Here is a 14,927-nt window from a genome sequence, read left to right as displayed (position 1 = left end):
GGAGGGGCGGGGCCAGGGAGGGAGGTCCGGCCCCCAGGCTCTTCCCAGAGCAGGTTCCCTGAGCAGACCCCCAGCAGGGGCCGCCTCCCTCCCCACGCAAGGGCGAGCCCGAGGTGTCCCAGGAGGCAGGGGGGGGGGCAGCGGGAGGGGGGAGGGGTTCTGAGGAGGGGTGGGGCCTGGGCAGGGGGCGGGGCTGACCGCAGCCTTGGAGGAAACACCTGGGCAGTGCTGGGTGTGAGAGTGGGTGCGCTGTGTGTTTGTGAGCGTGTGAAAGTATGTACGTGACTGAGAGAGCGCGTGCATGCGCTGTGGGGGGGCCACACGGCAGGACCGCGGGGCGCAGGCCTAGTCACACGGCCCGGACTCCCCCCCCCCCGCCCCCCCCCCGCCCCAGTCCGGCCATTTCCTGCCTCCCGACGCCCACAGCCGCTCAGCGCCCCTCCCCCTCAGCCCCCACAGCCTCTGGTCCCCTCCCCCCTCAGCCCCCACAGCCTCTGCTCCCCTCCCCCCTCAGCCCCCACAGCCTCTGCTCCCCTCCCCCCTCAGCCCCCACAGCCTCTGCTCCCCTCCCCCCTCAGCCCCCACAGCCTCTGCTCCCCTCCCCCCTCAGCCCCACAGTCTCTGCTCCCCTCCCCCCTCAGCCCCACAGTCTCTGCTCCCCTCCCCTGCAGACCCTGCCCTTCAGAGCAGTAATAACAACGCCCCGTTCTCCCCATAAGCGCAGCCCAAGGGGCGGGGCGGGGGCTGCCCGGGAGGGGCGATCTTCCCCGCTTCGGCACTGACCTCCCCCGTGGCCCCTGGGGACCCGCCGGGAGAGCTTCGGGCCTCCCTGAGCGCGGAGCTGGGGGAATGACCTGCGGACGAACCCGAGGCCGAGCTGCTCCCCCGGCACTGAGGGCAGGGGGCCAGAACCCCATCCTTCCCTCAGACAGTTCCGAGCAAATTGCGCCCCAGCCCCAGTTTCCCAAACTGAGCATCGTTGTATTGACTTGAGGTTTACAAGCAGCACGTATTATGCACCTGCTGTGTGCCAGTCGCCGGGCGGACCTTGGGGGCGCAGGCAGAACGCCCACTTTCTCGTTCCTCACGAAGCTCGCAGTCCATCGGGAGTGAGGGGGGGCAATTGTGGGGCCGTCATTGTTGGGGGTCCCTTTAGGAGGCAGAGAAATCACCAGCATTGCCAGGGGGCGAGTGCCAGTCCCAAAGTGCGCCAGAAGGAGACCGCTAAGAGGCTGAGCCATCAGGGAAGGCTTCACGTAGGAGGTGACCCTGGCACGGGACTAGTCTAGAGCTGGGGCCTGCCCCGGCCAAGAGCATCTGATTCTGTCCTTTGTTCCCGGGGCAGCCCAGGGTCCGGGGTCACGTTTGAGTCAGGCCCTCCTGGCTCCAGGGCTGGGGCTCCATGCCCTGCGCCCCCCCCAGCCGCCCCGAGCGCTCCATTCTCTAACTGGGGCAGAGAGGGGGCTCCCAGGCCGCAGCCCCGACCAGGAGGGCCTGCTCAGGAGACACGACCCCGCGCCGGTACACGGCACCTACGACAGTGCTCCGACTCCCACGGGGGAAACTGTGCGGGGGGAGGAGGAGGGTAGAGAAATGGCAAAGCAAAATCCTCCATTAGTGGTGATTCAGCTTATGGGGAACCAAGAATTGGAGCCGGCGCCCCCCCCCCCCAGGGACCCTGGAAATGGAACTGTGGCACTAGACTTCAAGCTCGGTTTAGTTTTATTTTATTTTTAAACTCTGCGCTCACACCGAGTCCGATAGCCCAGCGAAGCAGGGCCGCGCAGGCTACGAAACAGGAAGTTGTTGGCGGCCCACGGAGAAGGAAGCGCGATCCCGGGGCTCCGGGCCCACGGGAGGCTGACTCAGCCCAGCCTCCCTCCCTCTTTCCTGAAAGCCCAAAGTCTCTTTGCAGGGAAAGGCCGGAACCTTCCTGGCCCGGGCGACTTAAGGTTCTATTCTGAATGTCTTAGAGCTGAGGGGGGAGGGGGGGACCCGAAGGACTTTCACTCCCACTTGGCTCACACCCTGGAAGCCCACGGGCCACAAACCTGTAGATCAAAGTCCCGCCTAAGCTGTCCTTTTCTCCTAGTGACCAAGCTCCGGACCAGAGGAGCTTAATAAAGATCTGGGAAGGGATTGGAGAGAGGGCCAGTCTCATGTGGGCCAGCAAGGCTGGATAAAGCACCTACTGCGTGGGGTCTGCGCCCGTGCTGGACACAAGCACAAAGAATGAAACCGGCCTCCTCGCCAGGAACTCACTCCAGCGAGAACGAAGACACGGCTACGCATGTCCAGGGCGTGTGATAGTGCACGTATGTGTACGTGTGTGCGCATATATGTGTGTACATGAGCACACGTGTGTGCATGTATGTGTGTGAGTGTACATGTATTGCGTACATGAGCATGTGTGTACATGGTCACACGTGTATGTATGTGTGTACATGAGTGCACGTGTGTGTACATGTATGTGTGTGAGTGTACATGAGCGCGTGTGCTGCTGTGTGTGTACATGAGCGTGTGTGTACACGGTCACACGTGTATGTATGTGTGTACATGAGCGTGTCGGTGTGTGCATGTATGTGTGTACATGAGTGCACGTGTGTGCATGTATGTGTGTGAGTGTACATGAGCGTGTGTGTGCATGTATGTGTGTACATGAGCATGTGTGTACATGGTCACAGTGTATGTATGTGTGTACATGAACGTGTCTGTGTGTGCATGTATGTGTGTACATGAGTGCACGTGTGTGCATGTATGTGTGTGAGTGTACATGAGCGTGTGTGCATGTATGTGTGTACATGAGCATGTGTGTACATGGTCACACGTGTATGTATGTGTGTACATGAACGTGTCGGTGTGTGCATGTATGTGTGTACATGAGAGCACGTGTGTGCATGTATGTGTGTGAGTGTACATGAGCGCGTTTGTGCATGTATGTGTACATGGGCATGTGTGTACATGGGCATGTGTGTACATGGTCACACGTGTATGTGTGTACATGAGCGTGTGGGTGTGTGCATGTATGTGTGTACACATGAGCGCGTGGGTGTGCATGTATGTGTGTGTACATGAGCGCGTGGGTGTGCATGTATGTACATGAGCGCACGCGCGTGTGTGCATGTATGTGTGTACATAAGTGCACGTGTGTGCATGTATGTGTGTGTACATGAGCGTGTGTGCTGCTGTGTGTGTACATGAGCGTATGTGTGTACATGAGGGTGTGTGTGCGTGCTGTGTGTGTACATGAGTGCACGTGTGTGTGCATGTATGTGTGTGTACGTGAGCGTGTGTGTGCGTGCTGTGTGTGTACATGAGCGTATGTGTGTGCATGTATGTATGTGTGTACATGTATGTATGTGTGTGCATGTATGTGTGTACATGTATGTGTGTGTGCGTGCTGTTTGTGTACATGAGTGCACGTGTGTGTGCATGTATGTGTGTGTACATGAGCGTGTGTGTGCGTGCTGTGTGTGTACATGAGCGTATGTGTGTGCATGTATGTGTGTGTACACGAGCGCATGGGTGTGCGTGCTGTGTGTGTAAAGAGAATAAACCCTAAATAGTAAAACCAAGGTCGTTGGGTACCTGTTAGCTCTCGGGGAGGACTTGAAGAAAAGGAGGGGATTGAGAAAAGCTTCCTCCAGAACATGGTCCTTGGCCCAGGTCTTACTGACGTCAGGACAGAACTACTGAAACCTGCATTTTTGTTCTTAGACCAGAGGAATCACCCAAGCCCCCCACAGTGCCTGCTGTGCTAACTGCTTGTCATCATTATCTCATTTGTGCCACACAACAGCACCGGAGGGAGATGCTGTCGATGTGTCCGTTTTACAGAAGGGAAAATGCTGCTCGGGTTCCTCACTGAACCTTGCTCTGAGCTCTTGTGAGCAGTAACAGGACCTAAAGCCCGAGAAATCCTCAGGTCCTCAGGGAGATCTCTGCAGAAAATCGGCATCTCTGTCACAGAAAGGAGAGCGCCAGTCTTCCCTGGCTCTAAAATCCTATGGATTTTGAAAAAAATAACTAAAGGAAAAACAAAACTAAGTCGCAAGCCTAATCAGAGAGCCATAGGCCTGGCGTCGGACCAAACCTGGAGTTAAATTCTGCTCCCAGAATTCACAGAAGCGCTGGCTCTCGAACGTCAGTGGGCCAGGCTCGGCTTAGAGAGAACCGGGACCGTACGATGGAAAGAAAGCTGGATACGGCGTCAGAAGGCCCGGAATCGGTCCCAGCCCCCACCGAGAGCTGCCCATCAAGGGGCTCTGAGCACTAGGACCCACAGAAAACCGTGATAAAGGTGCTCCAGCTTCTCCCACACAGACTCGGTGTTTGTCCAGTGAGCGAATGAATGAATAGTGGAAACACATAATCTTGGCCCAATCTTGACCCCAAGACCGAGCCAGAAAAAGGAATGCTGCCTTTCGGGTGGGGGGGCATGTGGCTGTGTGGGCGCTGGGGGCGGCGCTTCTATTTTAGCCCAGTGTTTGCCAGGTGCCCTCCTGCCACTCCTATGTGAGAACCAGCCTGACTGGCCTGTGACAGGGAGAGCCGATGGCGTTTCACTGATACAAAGATGGTGGTGTCACAGCCCATCGGGTGCCTGCTTCATCTCTTTCCTGTACAGAGTTGTGATCATGAAGCCAACAGAGATCCTTGTTACCAAACTTTGTGGGTTGGGGGCCCTCGTTTTTAAAAAATCTCTGGACATTACGTGCCAAGGATATTATCTATCTGTGTCAGTCTTACAAAGAACAGATCTAGAAGGATTCTCCCCTTGGTTTGGGCAAAGGTAAAAAGTGAGAGAATTCAGGTCATACGGGAAGTCATTTTGGTTGCAATTCCCTCTGTTCCCCATTCTTGTGTCACCCCACTATACCTTTAAATAAAAGGGGCAACAATTTCAATGAAAGTCATGTCATGGCTTATACTACCATCCCTCTACCCAGTTTAATAATCCCTCTATGACCCTCCAAGCACTGCCCATCCAGCTCCTATTTGAACGTTACTGGAGAGGACCGGGGCACTCATCACTTGTCAGTTCTAGACAATTTAGTTACTAAGTATGTTTAAAAAAGGAACACCACCGCTGCCCTGGTCATGCTACCTCGCTGTCTATTTGGCAGACATGACTCCAGTTAACCTCTGCAGACTCTGTCAGTTTAGGGCACTGACCAGACTAGATTGCCAAGAGCTTTTCCAGTTTTCAAATTCTACGACTTTATGATTGAACAATTAGTTATGACAGGGAATTTCAACCCATTGAAACTGGGCCAAAGTAAATCTGTAACGCCTGAAAATCATTTGTGCCAATTGATTACTTCACAAGCAAGTGGTGAAACTCCATGGATTAATATGAAATGCAAAGGGCTGAGGGCTGTTCTATAATATTAATGACAATGGTAACAATAAAGAATACTAATTAATATGGTCAGGACTTTTAAAGGGCTTTCTGAGCACTTTCCCTTTGTTAAAGTCACATATCCCTTTTACAGATGGAAAAACTGAGGCTTAAACAGTGGGAGTGACTTGCTGACCATTTCTCAAGGACTTGGTCAGAGTCCCGATTCAAATCCACATCTCCACATTCTTTCTCCTTCCCTAACAAGGTTGTTTCCCCGTATTTTATTTATTTATTTATTTGCCTAAAACATTTACGGTTGGATGATCTTTCTCAATACTCTTGTTTTCTATACTGTTGAATGCTCCAGAAGCACCTTAGCCATCTTGCCCCTTACTATGAACAGCTAATGCATCCTCCAAGATGGCCAGAGTTAGTCTGGAGGACACGAGACGCCAGAGGTGACTGGCCCAACAACCCCAATCTACACAGGAGAAATGCAATTTGCCTGAGGGATGGAGCACACCCCAAAATTATGCCCAGAGCTTATGTTCTAAATCTAGCATTCTTGGATATAAATGAGGGAATCCCCGGCCCCGCTGCTCTGTGTTTAGGCAAATGGTTCCTCCAGAGAACACTAAGGTTAGCCACCTTTGCTCATACAAAGTCTGTTTTCACCCAAACTACGGAAAAGGAAAGACAAAAAAAATAAAAAATAAAAACTAGTACTGGCTTCCATGACTCAATTAATAAAGCAGAGGAAGACATTTCAAAAAGGAAATTATTTAGGAATGTTATTCGATCATGGCCCTCTGACAGGAGCAACCAAACAATTCTTTCTACCCATTCAATGAGAAGCTTTGAAGTGACAGTTGGCATTCTTTGCTAGTTTTCCCATTCTTCTTCATCCCAAATATATTTACCTCTTTTCACAGAAGCTTTGCAGCTAGTTCTCTTATTAGTAGGTTGAATGGGACCTGATCAGTGCCACATTAATGGAATAATTCCACTGTAAACGGATTATATTTTTCCTTTTCTCTTTTGGGATCCATGATTTTGGGTGAGGGCTCCCCTAGTCACAATGCAGGTCATACAACCCATTACCACTAGAGAAATTTCACTCGTTGCCGAGTCCCCACATCATCGCTCCATGACCAACTTAATAACAGCCTTCAGACTCAGCCCTTGGGGCAGAGGAGCAGTTTTTTCCTACTCCCTCATCATGACAAACTTACCGTTCCAAGGTCAATGACAAAGCAATCTCCCTTATTGAAGCTGGCCCAGCTGAAGGGGACCTCTGTGGCTCGGACCATCCGGCGGCCCTTGATGTGAAACAGCCTCTTGGCGGACAGGTCGTTTGTAATGGCGTGATTGAATCCAGACGCCACGCCGCCGGCCTGAACGGAACAGGAGGGGTGGTCACAGAAGCCGAGAAATGAGCCTTCTCCCTCCCACATGGTACAAAGGGCCCACAAAGTCACAGAAGAGACACAGATGCCAGACGGGCACCTTGGAAAAGGGAACGGGCGTTTTCTTGATCGCCTTGCTCCCTCAGGGGGGTAATGAGTGGAAGGGTCCTCAGGGCCTCACGTTCGGTGGGCCAGCGGTCCCCAGCTGATCTCACTCCACTAGAACACCCATAGTTACAGCCCGATCACCCTTTCCATAGCAACCAGGGAGCCGCCTCCTGCTGATTCTCAATCGGAATTTCAGAAAGGATCATTTTAGAATTCTGGGAGCCCCCAAGCATGCTCAGGGTGTTGTAGATTAAGAGCTCACCTGGGTGGGTGGGGGGAGACTGAGCTGATGGCTTTTGGTTGTGAGTGTTTTTAAGGCCGCCCATCTCTATCAAGCACAGCTGTGGCTCCCGATACCCTGGCAGATTCAGCCTCTGACAATTCCCGCTTAATTAACAGAACGTGATTTGAACTCGTGCCCAAAGCAGCTTTCCCTGGAGTTTGCCCTTCTTTCAGGGCTTAGTGCTGGCCACTAAGGCCTCTGCCTTGGTAAAGCTAGACTGTCTTCATGCAGATGCTGAGCAAGGTAAGGCAGTCTGCTCTAGGCCAGCTAAAGGATCCTGGGGGACTCAGCTCCCTGGGAGCATTTGGTCCTTGTCAGGGAAGCATAATTTCACCTGCTGATATGGGAGGAACAAAGGGAAGCGAACCTTCCTTCCACCTCCGCATCAAGAAACCAGACCCTGACACATTGTGCGAGCCCTTCCTTATTTAGGATTGTGGGAAGGAAGCCCACTGATGCTTTATGACAGTCATGAGATGATGACTTTGTCAGCTGGCCCATCCACAGTAACCAAAGGGAATGGCATGAGGGCTGGGTCCCAGAGGGCTCAGAAAGCTCCTGGGAGGACTGGTTCAGGCCATGGCTGATTGACAATGGGAAAACTTTAGCTAACTGGGAGCCATCAGCAAGTTGTCCACTTCTTCTAGTCAAGGAGACAATCTCCAGAAGGAGCCGGGAGGCTTTTGCTTTGGGGAGACGGCTCACCTTGTATTTCAGGCCTCCTTTGAAATAGCCAACAAAGTCCGTTGTCTCATAACCCTGCAGTTCTCGGCTCTGCACAGGTTTCCCACCCAGGTAGTCGTCCATCTGCATCGTATAGATGGCGGCCGCTCCGCTCTCATCTTGAGTGCATTCCTTCCCTAAAGTAAGGAGCAAAGACACAGCATTGATTCAGGGAGATCCAGGCCTGAGACCATCAATAAAGCACTGATTTGGGGAGATCCAGGTCTGAGAGCATCAATAAAGCACTGATTCGGGGAGATCCAGTTCTGAGAGCATCAGTGCAGCATTGATTCAGGGAGATCCAGGTCTGAGAGCATCAGTGCAGCATTGATTCAGGGAGATCCAGGTCTGAGACCATCAATACAGAATCAATTCAGGGAGATCCAGGTCTGAGAGCATCAATAAAGCACTGATTTGGGGAGATGCAGGGCTGAGACCATCACTACAGCACTGATTCAGGGAGATCCAGGTCTGAGACCATCACTACAGCACTGATTCAGGGAGATCCAGGTCTGAGAGCATCAATGTGTGGATTCGGGATTTCTGCTAGCTAAAGAAGCCTCTTACAGAAATGGCCCAAGAGCCAGGCTTGGTCCTTCCGAAGAGGGCTTCGAATCAGACTCAAGAGTAACACTGAGAGAGTGCTCTGAGATGCTTTAGACAGCTGGTGATACAGAAGAATGTGGCTGTCTGCCCCAGCAGTGCTAGTGATCCGTGAGTTTGTTTTATTTTATTTTATTCTCGGACAGGGACCAGGACCAAGTCTCTTCCCCCCCCCCCAAGTTATTGCTCTCCTCCCCTTTGGGGGAATGCTTGGACAAGCCCTGGTTCACATGGCAGCTCTGAAACGCACTGACCAGTGTGATCCTGAGAAAGTCACAGCAGCCACTCAGCCCCACCCCCCGCTGCCCCAGGCCTCCATTCTGCTATCTGCTCTCTGATGGCTAGATTATATGGCCTGGGATCTCAGGATCTTCTCTAGCTCTTCTCTGCACAAAGCTAGGGTGGTGCTGGAGGACTCGGAGGGCCATTTATAACTGTGGAAGTGCAGTCTAGTGGCTGGGGGCAAGGCCATACACACACCAGCCAGTCAAGACTTCAGCATTTGACAATCAGGCAATACATACTTAGGGGATGTGGGAGGAGCCAGAAGGTCCTCAGAAGCTCTCATATCCACCCTCCCATTTGACAGATGAAGAAACTGAGAGCCAGGGACGAGATACTTGCTCAAGAATACAGTCACTAAATGTCAGTGCACATGAGTCTCCAAGGCTCATCTCTGCTCTCCAGACAATCTTATCTCTGTACGTTTGAAGAAGCAAAAGAAAAGCCAGCCCACATTTCTTTAAAAATATTCACTTGTCTTTTAATCTCTCTAGCCTAATCTGCTTTATTTAGGGTGAGTTAGGACCATGAGTTCTTCTGTGGAAGTGATTCAATCTTCCCACACCCTATCTCCTCCCCCCATTTTACAGATAAGAAAACTGAGGCTCAGAAATTGAGACAGAATTTGAACCTATGTCCCCTTTCTCCAGTGCTGTTTTACCACCAAATCTCCATTAATTATTCATAATTAATAAAATCACCATTAACTTTCAATTTCTCTCATCCCCCTTCTCACACTTTGATTCTACCTCTTTACTTTATATAAAACGATGAAACCCAAATCCCTTAATCCCTACCCCGTAAAATAAAAGGGGTTTGAAGAGGAAGGCAGATCCAGAGGTCTGAGGCTTGATCCTCCTGTTTTCCGAATTTGGGGGCACCCGCTTTAATCAGCCAATGGGTTAAGCCGGCTCTGGAACTTCTGAGGGAGGCAGAGCCCACCAGCAGCCCTCCCCCACTCAGACCCTGGGGTGCTGCTCAATTTGCCCTCGCTCCCCATCATCCCTGCTGAGTCCCAATTCTCCAAGTTCCCATTTCTGCCTTGGTGCTTGTGGGGAAGAGGAACTGAAAACTGACTAGTAGTCCTTGGGGGAGCTGACGCCGAGTTCCGTCCCTGCCAGCCCTCGATGAATGGGTCCCCCAATCATTCCTGTCTCCTGGTGAGTGATCTCTGCCAAGGACTCAGGGGATTATCCTTTGGTCCCATCCTCAGGTGGGTGATGATCTGCCATCCTGGGGCCATCCCCAGCAAGCAGAAAGCACTGGATTGGGGATCAGCATTTTCCCTTCCAGGAAATCACTTAAGCTCTCTGATCCTCAGTTTCTCCATCAGTAAAATGAACCTATTTATAGTTCCTTTTCCCCAGGATTGCTGCAGACCTCAATAGGGAAAACTGACCAATCCCCCAGCACTCACTGTTTGCTGGGTCACCAGGAAGTGAGGGCAGACCCTGCTCTGGAAAGCTTTACACCCAGTGGTGTATAAGCATGTAAATAGCAGCTGCACGCAGAGGGGAAGGGCCAGGGACCCAGACCCACAAAGGGCTCTTGCAGAACGTGGTATTTGAGCTGAACCTCAAAAGCAGCCACAGGAGGAGGTGAGGAAGAGGGCCGCCATTATTGACAAAACGGGGGAAGGGAGGCTCAAAAGGAGGTCTGTGTCCAGAGCGGGCTGTGTTTATCCAGGGTGGCTCCTGCGAGCTGCATCTGGGGAGCTCCAGGTAGACGCCCTGTGGCTCCATCCAAACCCAACAAACTTGGGCTCCATCTCGGGCGTGGGGAGGCAGAGCTGGCCTGCACACAGCTAGTTTGCTAGTGGGCAGTAATAATAATTAGAACAGCTAGAATTTCTATCTAATTTTAAGGTTTACAAAATGCTTCATAAACATGATCTCATCGGATCCTCATAACTCTGGGAAGTCAGTGCGGTTGCCATCCTATTTTACAGATGAAGAAACTGAGACTAGAGCCTCCAGCTAGCGAGTGTCTTGAGGCTGGATCTGCCCCCATGCCTCCTGAATGCAGGAACTTTAGAGGAAATGACCTCCACCTCAGAATCTGTGATGGAGAAAGTGACTGAGACTGAACACAGTCAAATGCACCCGAGCTTTGGGGGAATAGAGCTCAAAGAAGAAATAGATCCCTCCGGGAAACTTTGGATTTATTTCCTTTCTTTCTAAGTAAACAGAGACTTGGTGGCTCTGCTCATTATTTCCTTTTGGCTAACAGCAGCTCCCTTTGCCTGGGACCGGAACATTCTCACCATTTTTCTGGTCCATTCGTCAGAGGCTGCAGCCCCGCTCCCTAAGAAGCCCCCAATTCAACAGATTTGAACAAATTTTAATAAAAATGTGAAAGTGAACAGCTGGAGTAAGGGGGGGGCAGGGACAAAGGGGAGTAACCACAAACTGGGGACTGGGGGCTAGATTAGAACAAAGAATGGCCTTGTCTTGCAAATTATTAGAGAAACGGCAGAAAGGGTCAGAATTAGAATCTTAAAAGGTCTTTGGTTCCCATTCAGTTGGATTTAATGGAGCCCAATTTCCCTGCAGGAAGTACTTCCTCCCTGGAGCAATCCCGGACAAGTGTCCCCCAGAATCTCCAGCCCCAGATGGAGACCTCCCCAGGAAATCCACTCAATCTCCACACCACTAATTATTAGGAAATTGTAGCTGTCCCCAGGGTAGATGGCCTCCAGATAAGCACGGTGGGGATTCAGCCTAGACACTCAGGGGAAGAACAGGACCCACCCTCAGCTAACTTTCTTTTCTCTAGAGCCATTTCCCATGGCCGGGGGTCCTGGGGCACGTGCGGCCCATCGCATCTACTCAACATTGGGCAAAAGAAGCAGCCCCCAGAGCTCTGGAGGCCCAGGCGAACACACCCAGATCCGATCCTTCCATGGGACCAGACACTTCACAAGGCGCCTTAAATAACGAGACCTGGAGGATTCGGTACTCGGCGGAAGAGCACCCTGCTTTCCAGCTGAGGAAACCGGGGCCCAGCAAGAAGGGGGGTTCTCTTATAGTCATCCCATGGAGGGCAGGAGTGGGATTGGAACCCAGGTCTCCTCTGCTCCAAATCCGCCAGCCCCGGGGGCGGGGGAGCTCGGGTGACAATCAGAGCTTTCTTAGCTGGAAGAAAACCAGCCGTACCTTCTAAAGAGCCCGAGTTGGGGCGAACGCCATCAGCCGCAGGGGGGGGAGGGGGGAGAGGAGGGGCAGACACAATAGCCCCAGGAAGGACACACAGTCCCGGGAGCAGGTCGGGAACACCAGCCACCCTCCTTGGGACACCAGGTCCCGCCCTCCAGTCCCAGTTCTCGCCTTCCCCTGCCTCCCGGCAGTCAGAATAAAAGCCTTTGCTCTCAGGACCACAGCCGTGTTTTGGGAGGCCCCCCCCAGGGGTCCCCATCAGCCCGAGACCATTGCAAGGGCGGGGCTGGTCCCCGGCCCTCTCCCAGAAGCCTCGGGGTCGAGGAAGGCAGAGCGGTTTTTAACACGTCTGGAAATGAGTGAAAGGAAGAAGCGGCTTCCGGGCAGACGGAAGGAGGGAGGTCGTGCAGCCCGGTGGTACCCAGCCCGATAGAAAGGCGGTCCAGCCAAGGACTGGAGGATGCTGCGGGGAGCGCTCACGAAGCTAACGCTGCCTACGCTGTTAACGTTGCTAACCTTTCCCAGCTCCCAATAATCCATCAATGGATGTCTGACACCTCTGATCGCACCCCTTCCATTTCACAAATCAGGAAACTGAGGCCAGGTAAGTAACAAGTGTCAGCATGAGGACTTGACCCCCCCCCCCACTTACTGGTTGCCTCCTGGGGACTTCTGTTGTGTTCCCGGCACATAGTAGGTGCTTGTGAGACCCTTGTTCCTTTCCTTCAGGATGACCCGCAAATCTTCCCAAGGGGGGTCTGGGGTCATCCTCAAGAGAAGATTTCTCAGCAAGATCCTCCCATTCCAGTACGTGTTTAAGGGCTGGGGGCAGGGAAGCCCAGTGGGGAGGACAGGTGAGGGGACTGTTCCAAGATCACCAGCTACCACGCAACAAAACCCCAACGCCACCAAGTCTGCACAATTCCAGTGTCTTTCCTTAAACCCAGGCCGTGGCCAGGCCGGCGAGGACGCAGACTAAGGGGGTTAAAGCCGGCGGAGCTCCAAGGCTGGGAGCCTGGGAGGCTCAGGAAGCTTCCCTAAGGAGGCACCTGGTCCTGGAGCAGCGCCCTAAGAAAAGCCCAGAGGGAGCGCTGGAAGTGCCGGGGAAAGGGCAGGGCTCCCACTTCTGACCCTTCCGAGCCTCAGTTTTCTCCTTCGAGGTATGAGGGAATTGGGTTTCCCTCTGGAACTAACGATCCTCTGCATCTTGGGCCATCTTGAGCCCCCTGGGAGCCTCAGTTTCCTCATCTATAAGGCGCGGTCCCCTCCTGCTCTCCATCTCAGAGCTCCTTGAGGAGCCCGGCCCTCCGCCTCATCCCGCACCGCTGCCCCGAGGAGCGGCTAGCGCTCGCCTCTCGGACCCGGCCCCCGCCCTTCCCGAGCGCAATCACGGAGCCGGCCCCTCAGCCGCTGGCACACACCCTCCCCACACCGCTCTCCGGGGCTGGCAAAGCGAAACGGGGGAAGAGGACGCTCGGGTCTCAGTGGTCACGAGCTGCCCGCTGCAGCCCCGCTCCCCGAAAACCCGACCCCATCCACCCCCCCCCATTTCCTTCCCCACTCCCTCCCCCCGCCATCCCTACCGAGCCAGAAGTGCAGGCGGTAGGAGAGGTCCTTGCGGGGCCCCTGGCGAGTGCAGAGCACCAGGTAGGCGTCCCCCACGTAGAAGCTGCCGTGCTGCTCGGGGGGCACGGGCACCAGCTCCATCTTCTCGATGCGCCACACCTGCAGGCCCGGCTGGAGCCCGGCCCGGGCGAACTCTTTGTGGTACAGCTGGGGGGCCATGGGTGCAGGCTGGGGGCCGCGGGGCAGAGTGGGCAGGCGGCGCTGGGCAGCAGGGGCGTGCAGGGGGTCCCGGACGGCGCACACGGAGGGCCGGGGCCGGGCCGGTGCTCCCCCGCGGAACGGGACGGGAGAGGAGGAACGGGGCTGGACAGGGAGCTCGAGTGTGCCGGGAGGAGGGCGCAGCCAGGTTTATAGGGCGCCCGGGGCCCGGGGGCGGGGCCGCCCCCCCTCACCCTCACCCCGCGGGAGGGGTGGGGCCGAGTCCCTGACCCCCGCCCCTTCCCGGAGAGACGCCCGCCCCCTCACCTAAGGACAGCTCGCGATCCAAGGCTCTTGGAGGCCTGTGTATGAGTGAGTGTGTGTGAGTGTGAGAGTGTGTGTGAGAGTGTGTGTGTGTGAGAGTGTGTGTGTGTGTGTGTGAGAGAGTGTGTGTATGTGTGCGTGAGTGTGTGACCTTGGCTGTATCTGAGAGGCGAAAGGCGGTGATGACTGATAACTGCCTGCTGGACGGACCCTCGGCCTCCTCGGTTGTAGTTCGGGGGCCACTCGCGCACGCACACACACAGACACACACACACGGACACACACAGACACTCTCACACACTCACACACACACTACACACACACTCACACACACACTACACACACACTCACACACACACTACACACACACACTACACACACACTCACACACACACTACACACACACTCACACGCACACTACACACACACTCACACACGCACACAGACCCACGCGCCTCCAGAGAGCTCCTCTCCTGAGAGGTCCCGCCCCGGGCTCCAGGTGTGCTCCAGGATGAAAACAGGAGCCGGGCCCCCAGCGGAGCCTTGGTGACCCAGTTTCCCTTTTCTGCGCAGCCCCAGCTCCCTTTGCTCTGCGGGAGGGGTGGAGGGGGCAGGGGCGGTGCCCCGGCCTGCTGCTGGCTGCCCCTCTCCGGGTGCTGTAGCCCCCGCGGGCACCGAGAGCTGCTTTACCAACACTTGTTGACTGACGGGCTGATGCTCCGCGTAATTCCCCCCTCCCCGCCCCCCACTTGCCTCGGCGTTTGCCCGGGAGCCGGGCGCTGGGGGAAGTTGCTGGGTGGGGGAGGGTGGCATGAAGGGGCGGGGCCGGAGGGGGCGCTGAGCCCGGGAGCTCGGAGAAGGCCGGCTTGCCGGCCGGCGAAGCCCCCGCCCCCGGGTAATCCGGGCTGGGCGCCTAGTCCCGAGCGTCGCCCGGC

General features: G+C 54.6%; 1 protein-coding gene across 1 annotated transcript in view; it reads right to left on the bottom strand.

Annotated features, from left to right (window-relative positions):
* The window catches only part of SCIN (scinderin), a 42,470-nt gene extending 28,607 nt beyond the window's left edge, over window positions 1-13,863 (bottom strand). The window contains exons 1-3 of the mRNA XM_074269240.1: window positions 13,488-13,863; window positions 7,847-8,001; window positions 6,577-6,738 (exon numbers count right to left, since the gene is read on the bottom strand). Of these exons, the coding sequence (XP_074125341.1) occupies window positions 6,577-6,738; window positions 7,847-8,001; window positions 13,488-13,689 (519 nt within the window). The 5' untranslated portion in view covers window positions 13,690-13,863. The remainder of the gene's footprint in view (window positions 1-6,576; window positions 6,739-7,846; window positions 8,002-13,487) is intronic.
* Window positions 13,864-14,927: the final 1,064 nt, after the last annotated feature.

The sequence above is a fragment of the Sminthopsis crassicaudata genome, chromosome 5 (genome assembly GCF_048593235.1).
Source record: "Sminthopsis crassicaudata isolate SCR6 chromosome 5, ASM4859323v1, whole genome shotgun sequence".
NCBI classification, from domain to species: domain Eukaryota; kingdom Metazoa; phylum Chordata; class Mammalia; order Dasyuromorphia; family Dasyuridae; genus Sminthopsis; species Sminthopsis crassicaudata.
This window is presented reverse-complemented; position numbering and strand designations above follow the sequence as displayed.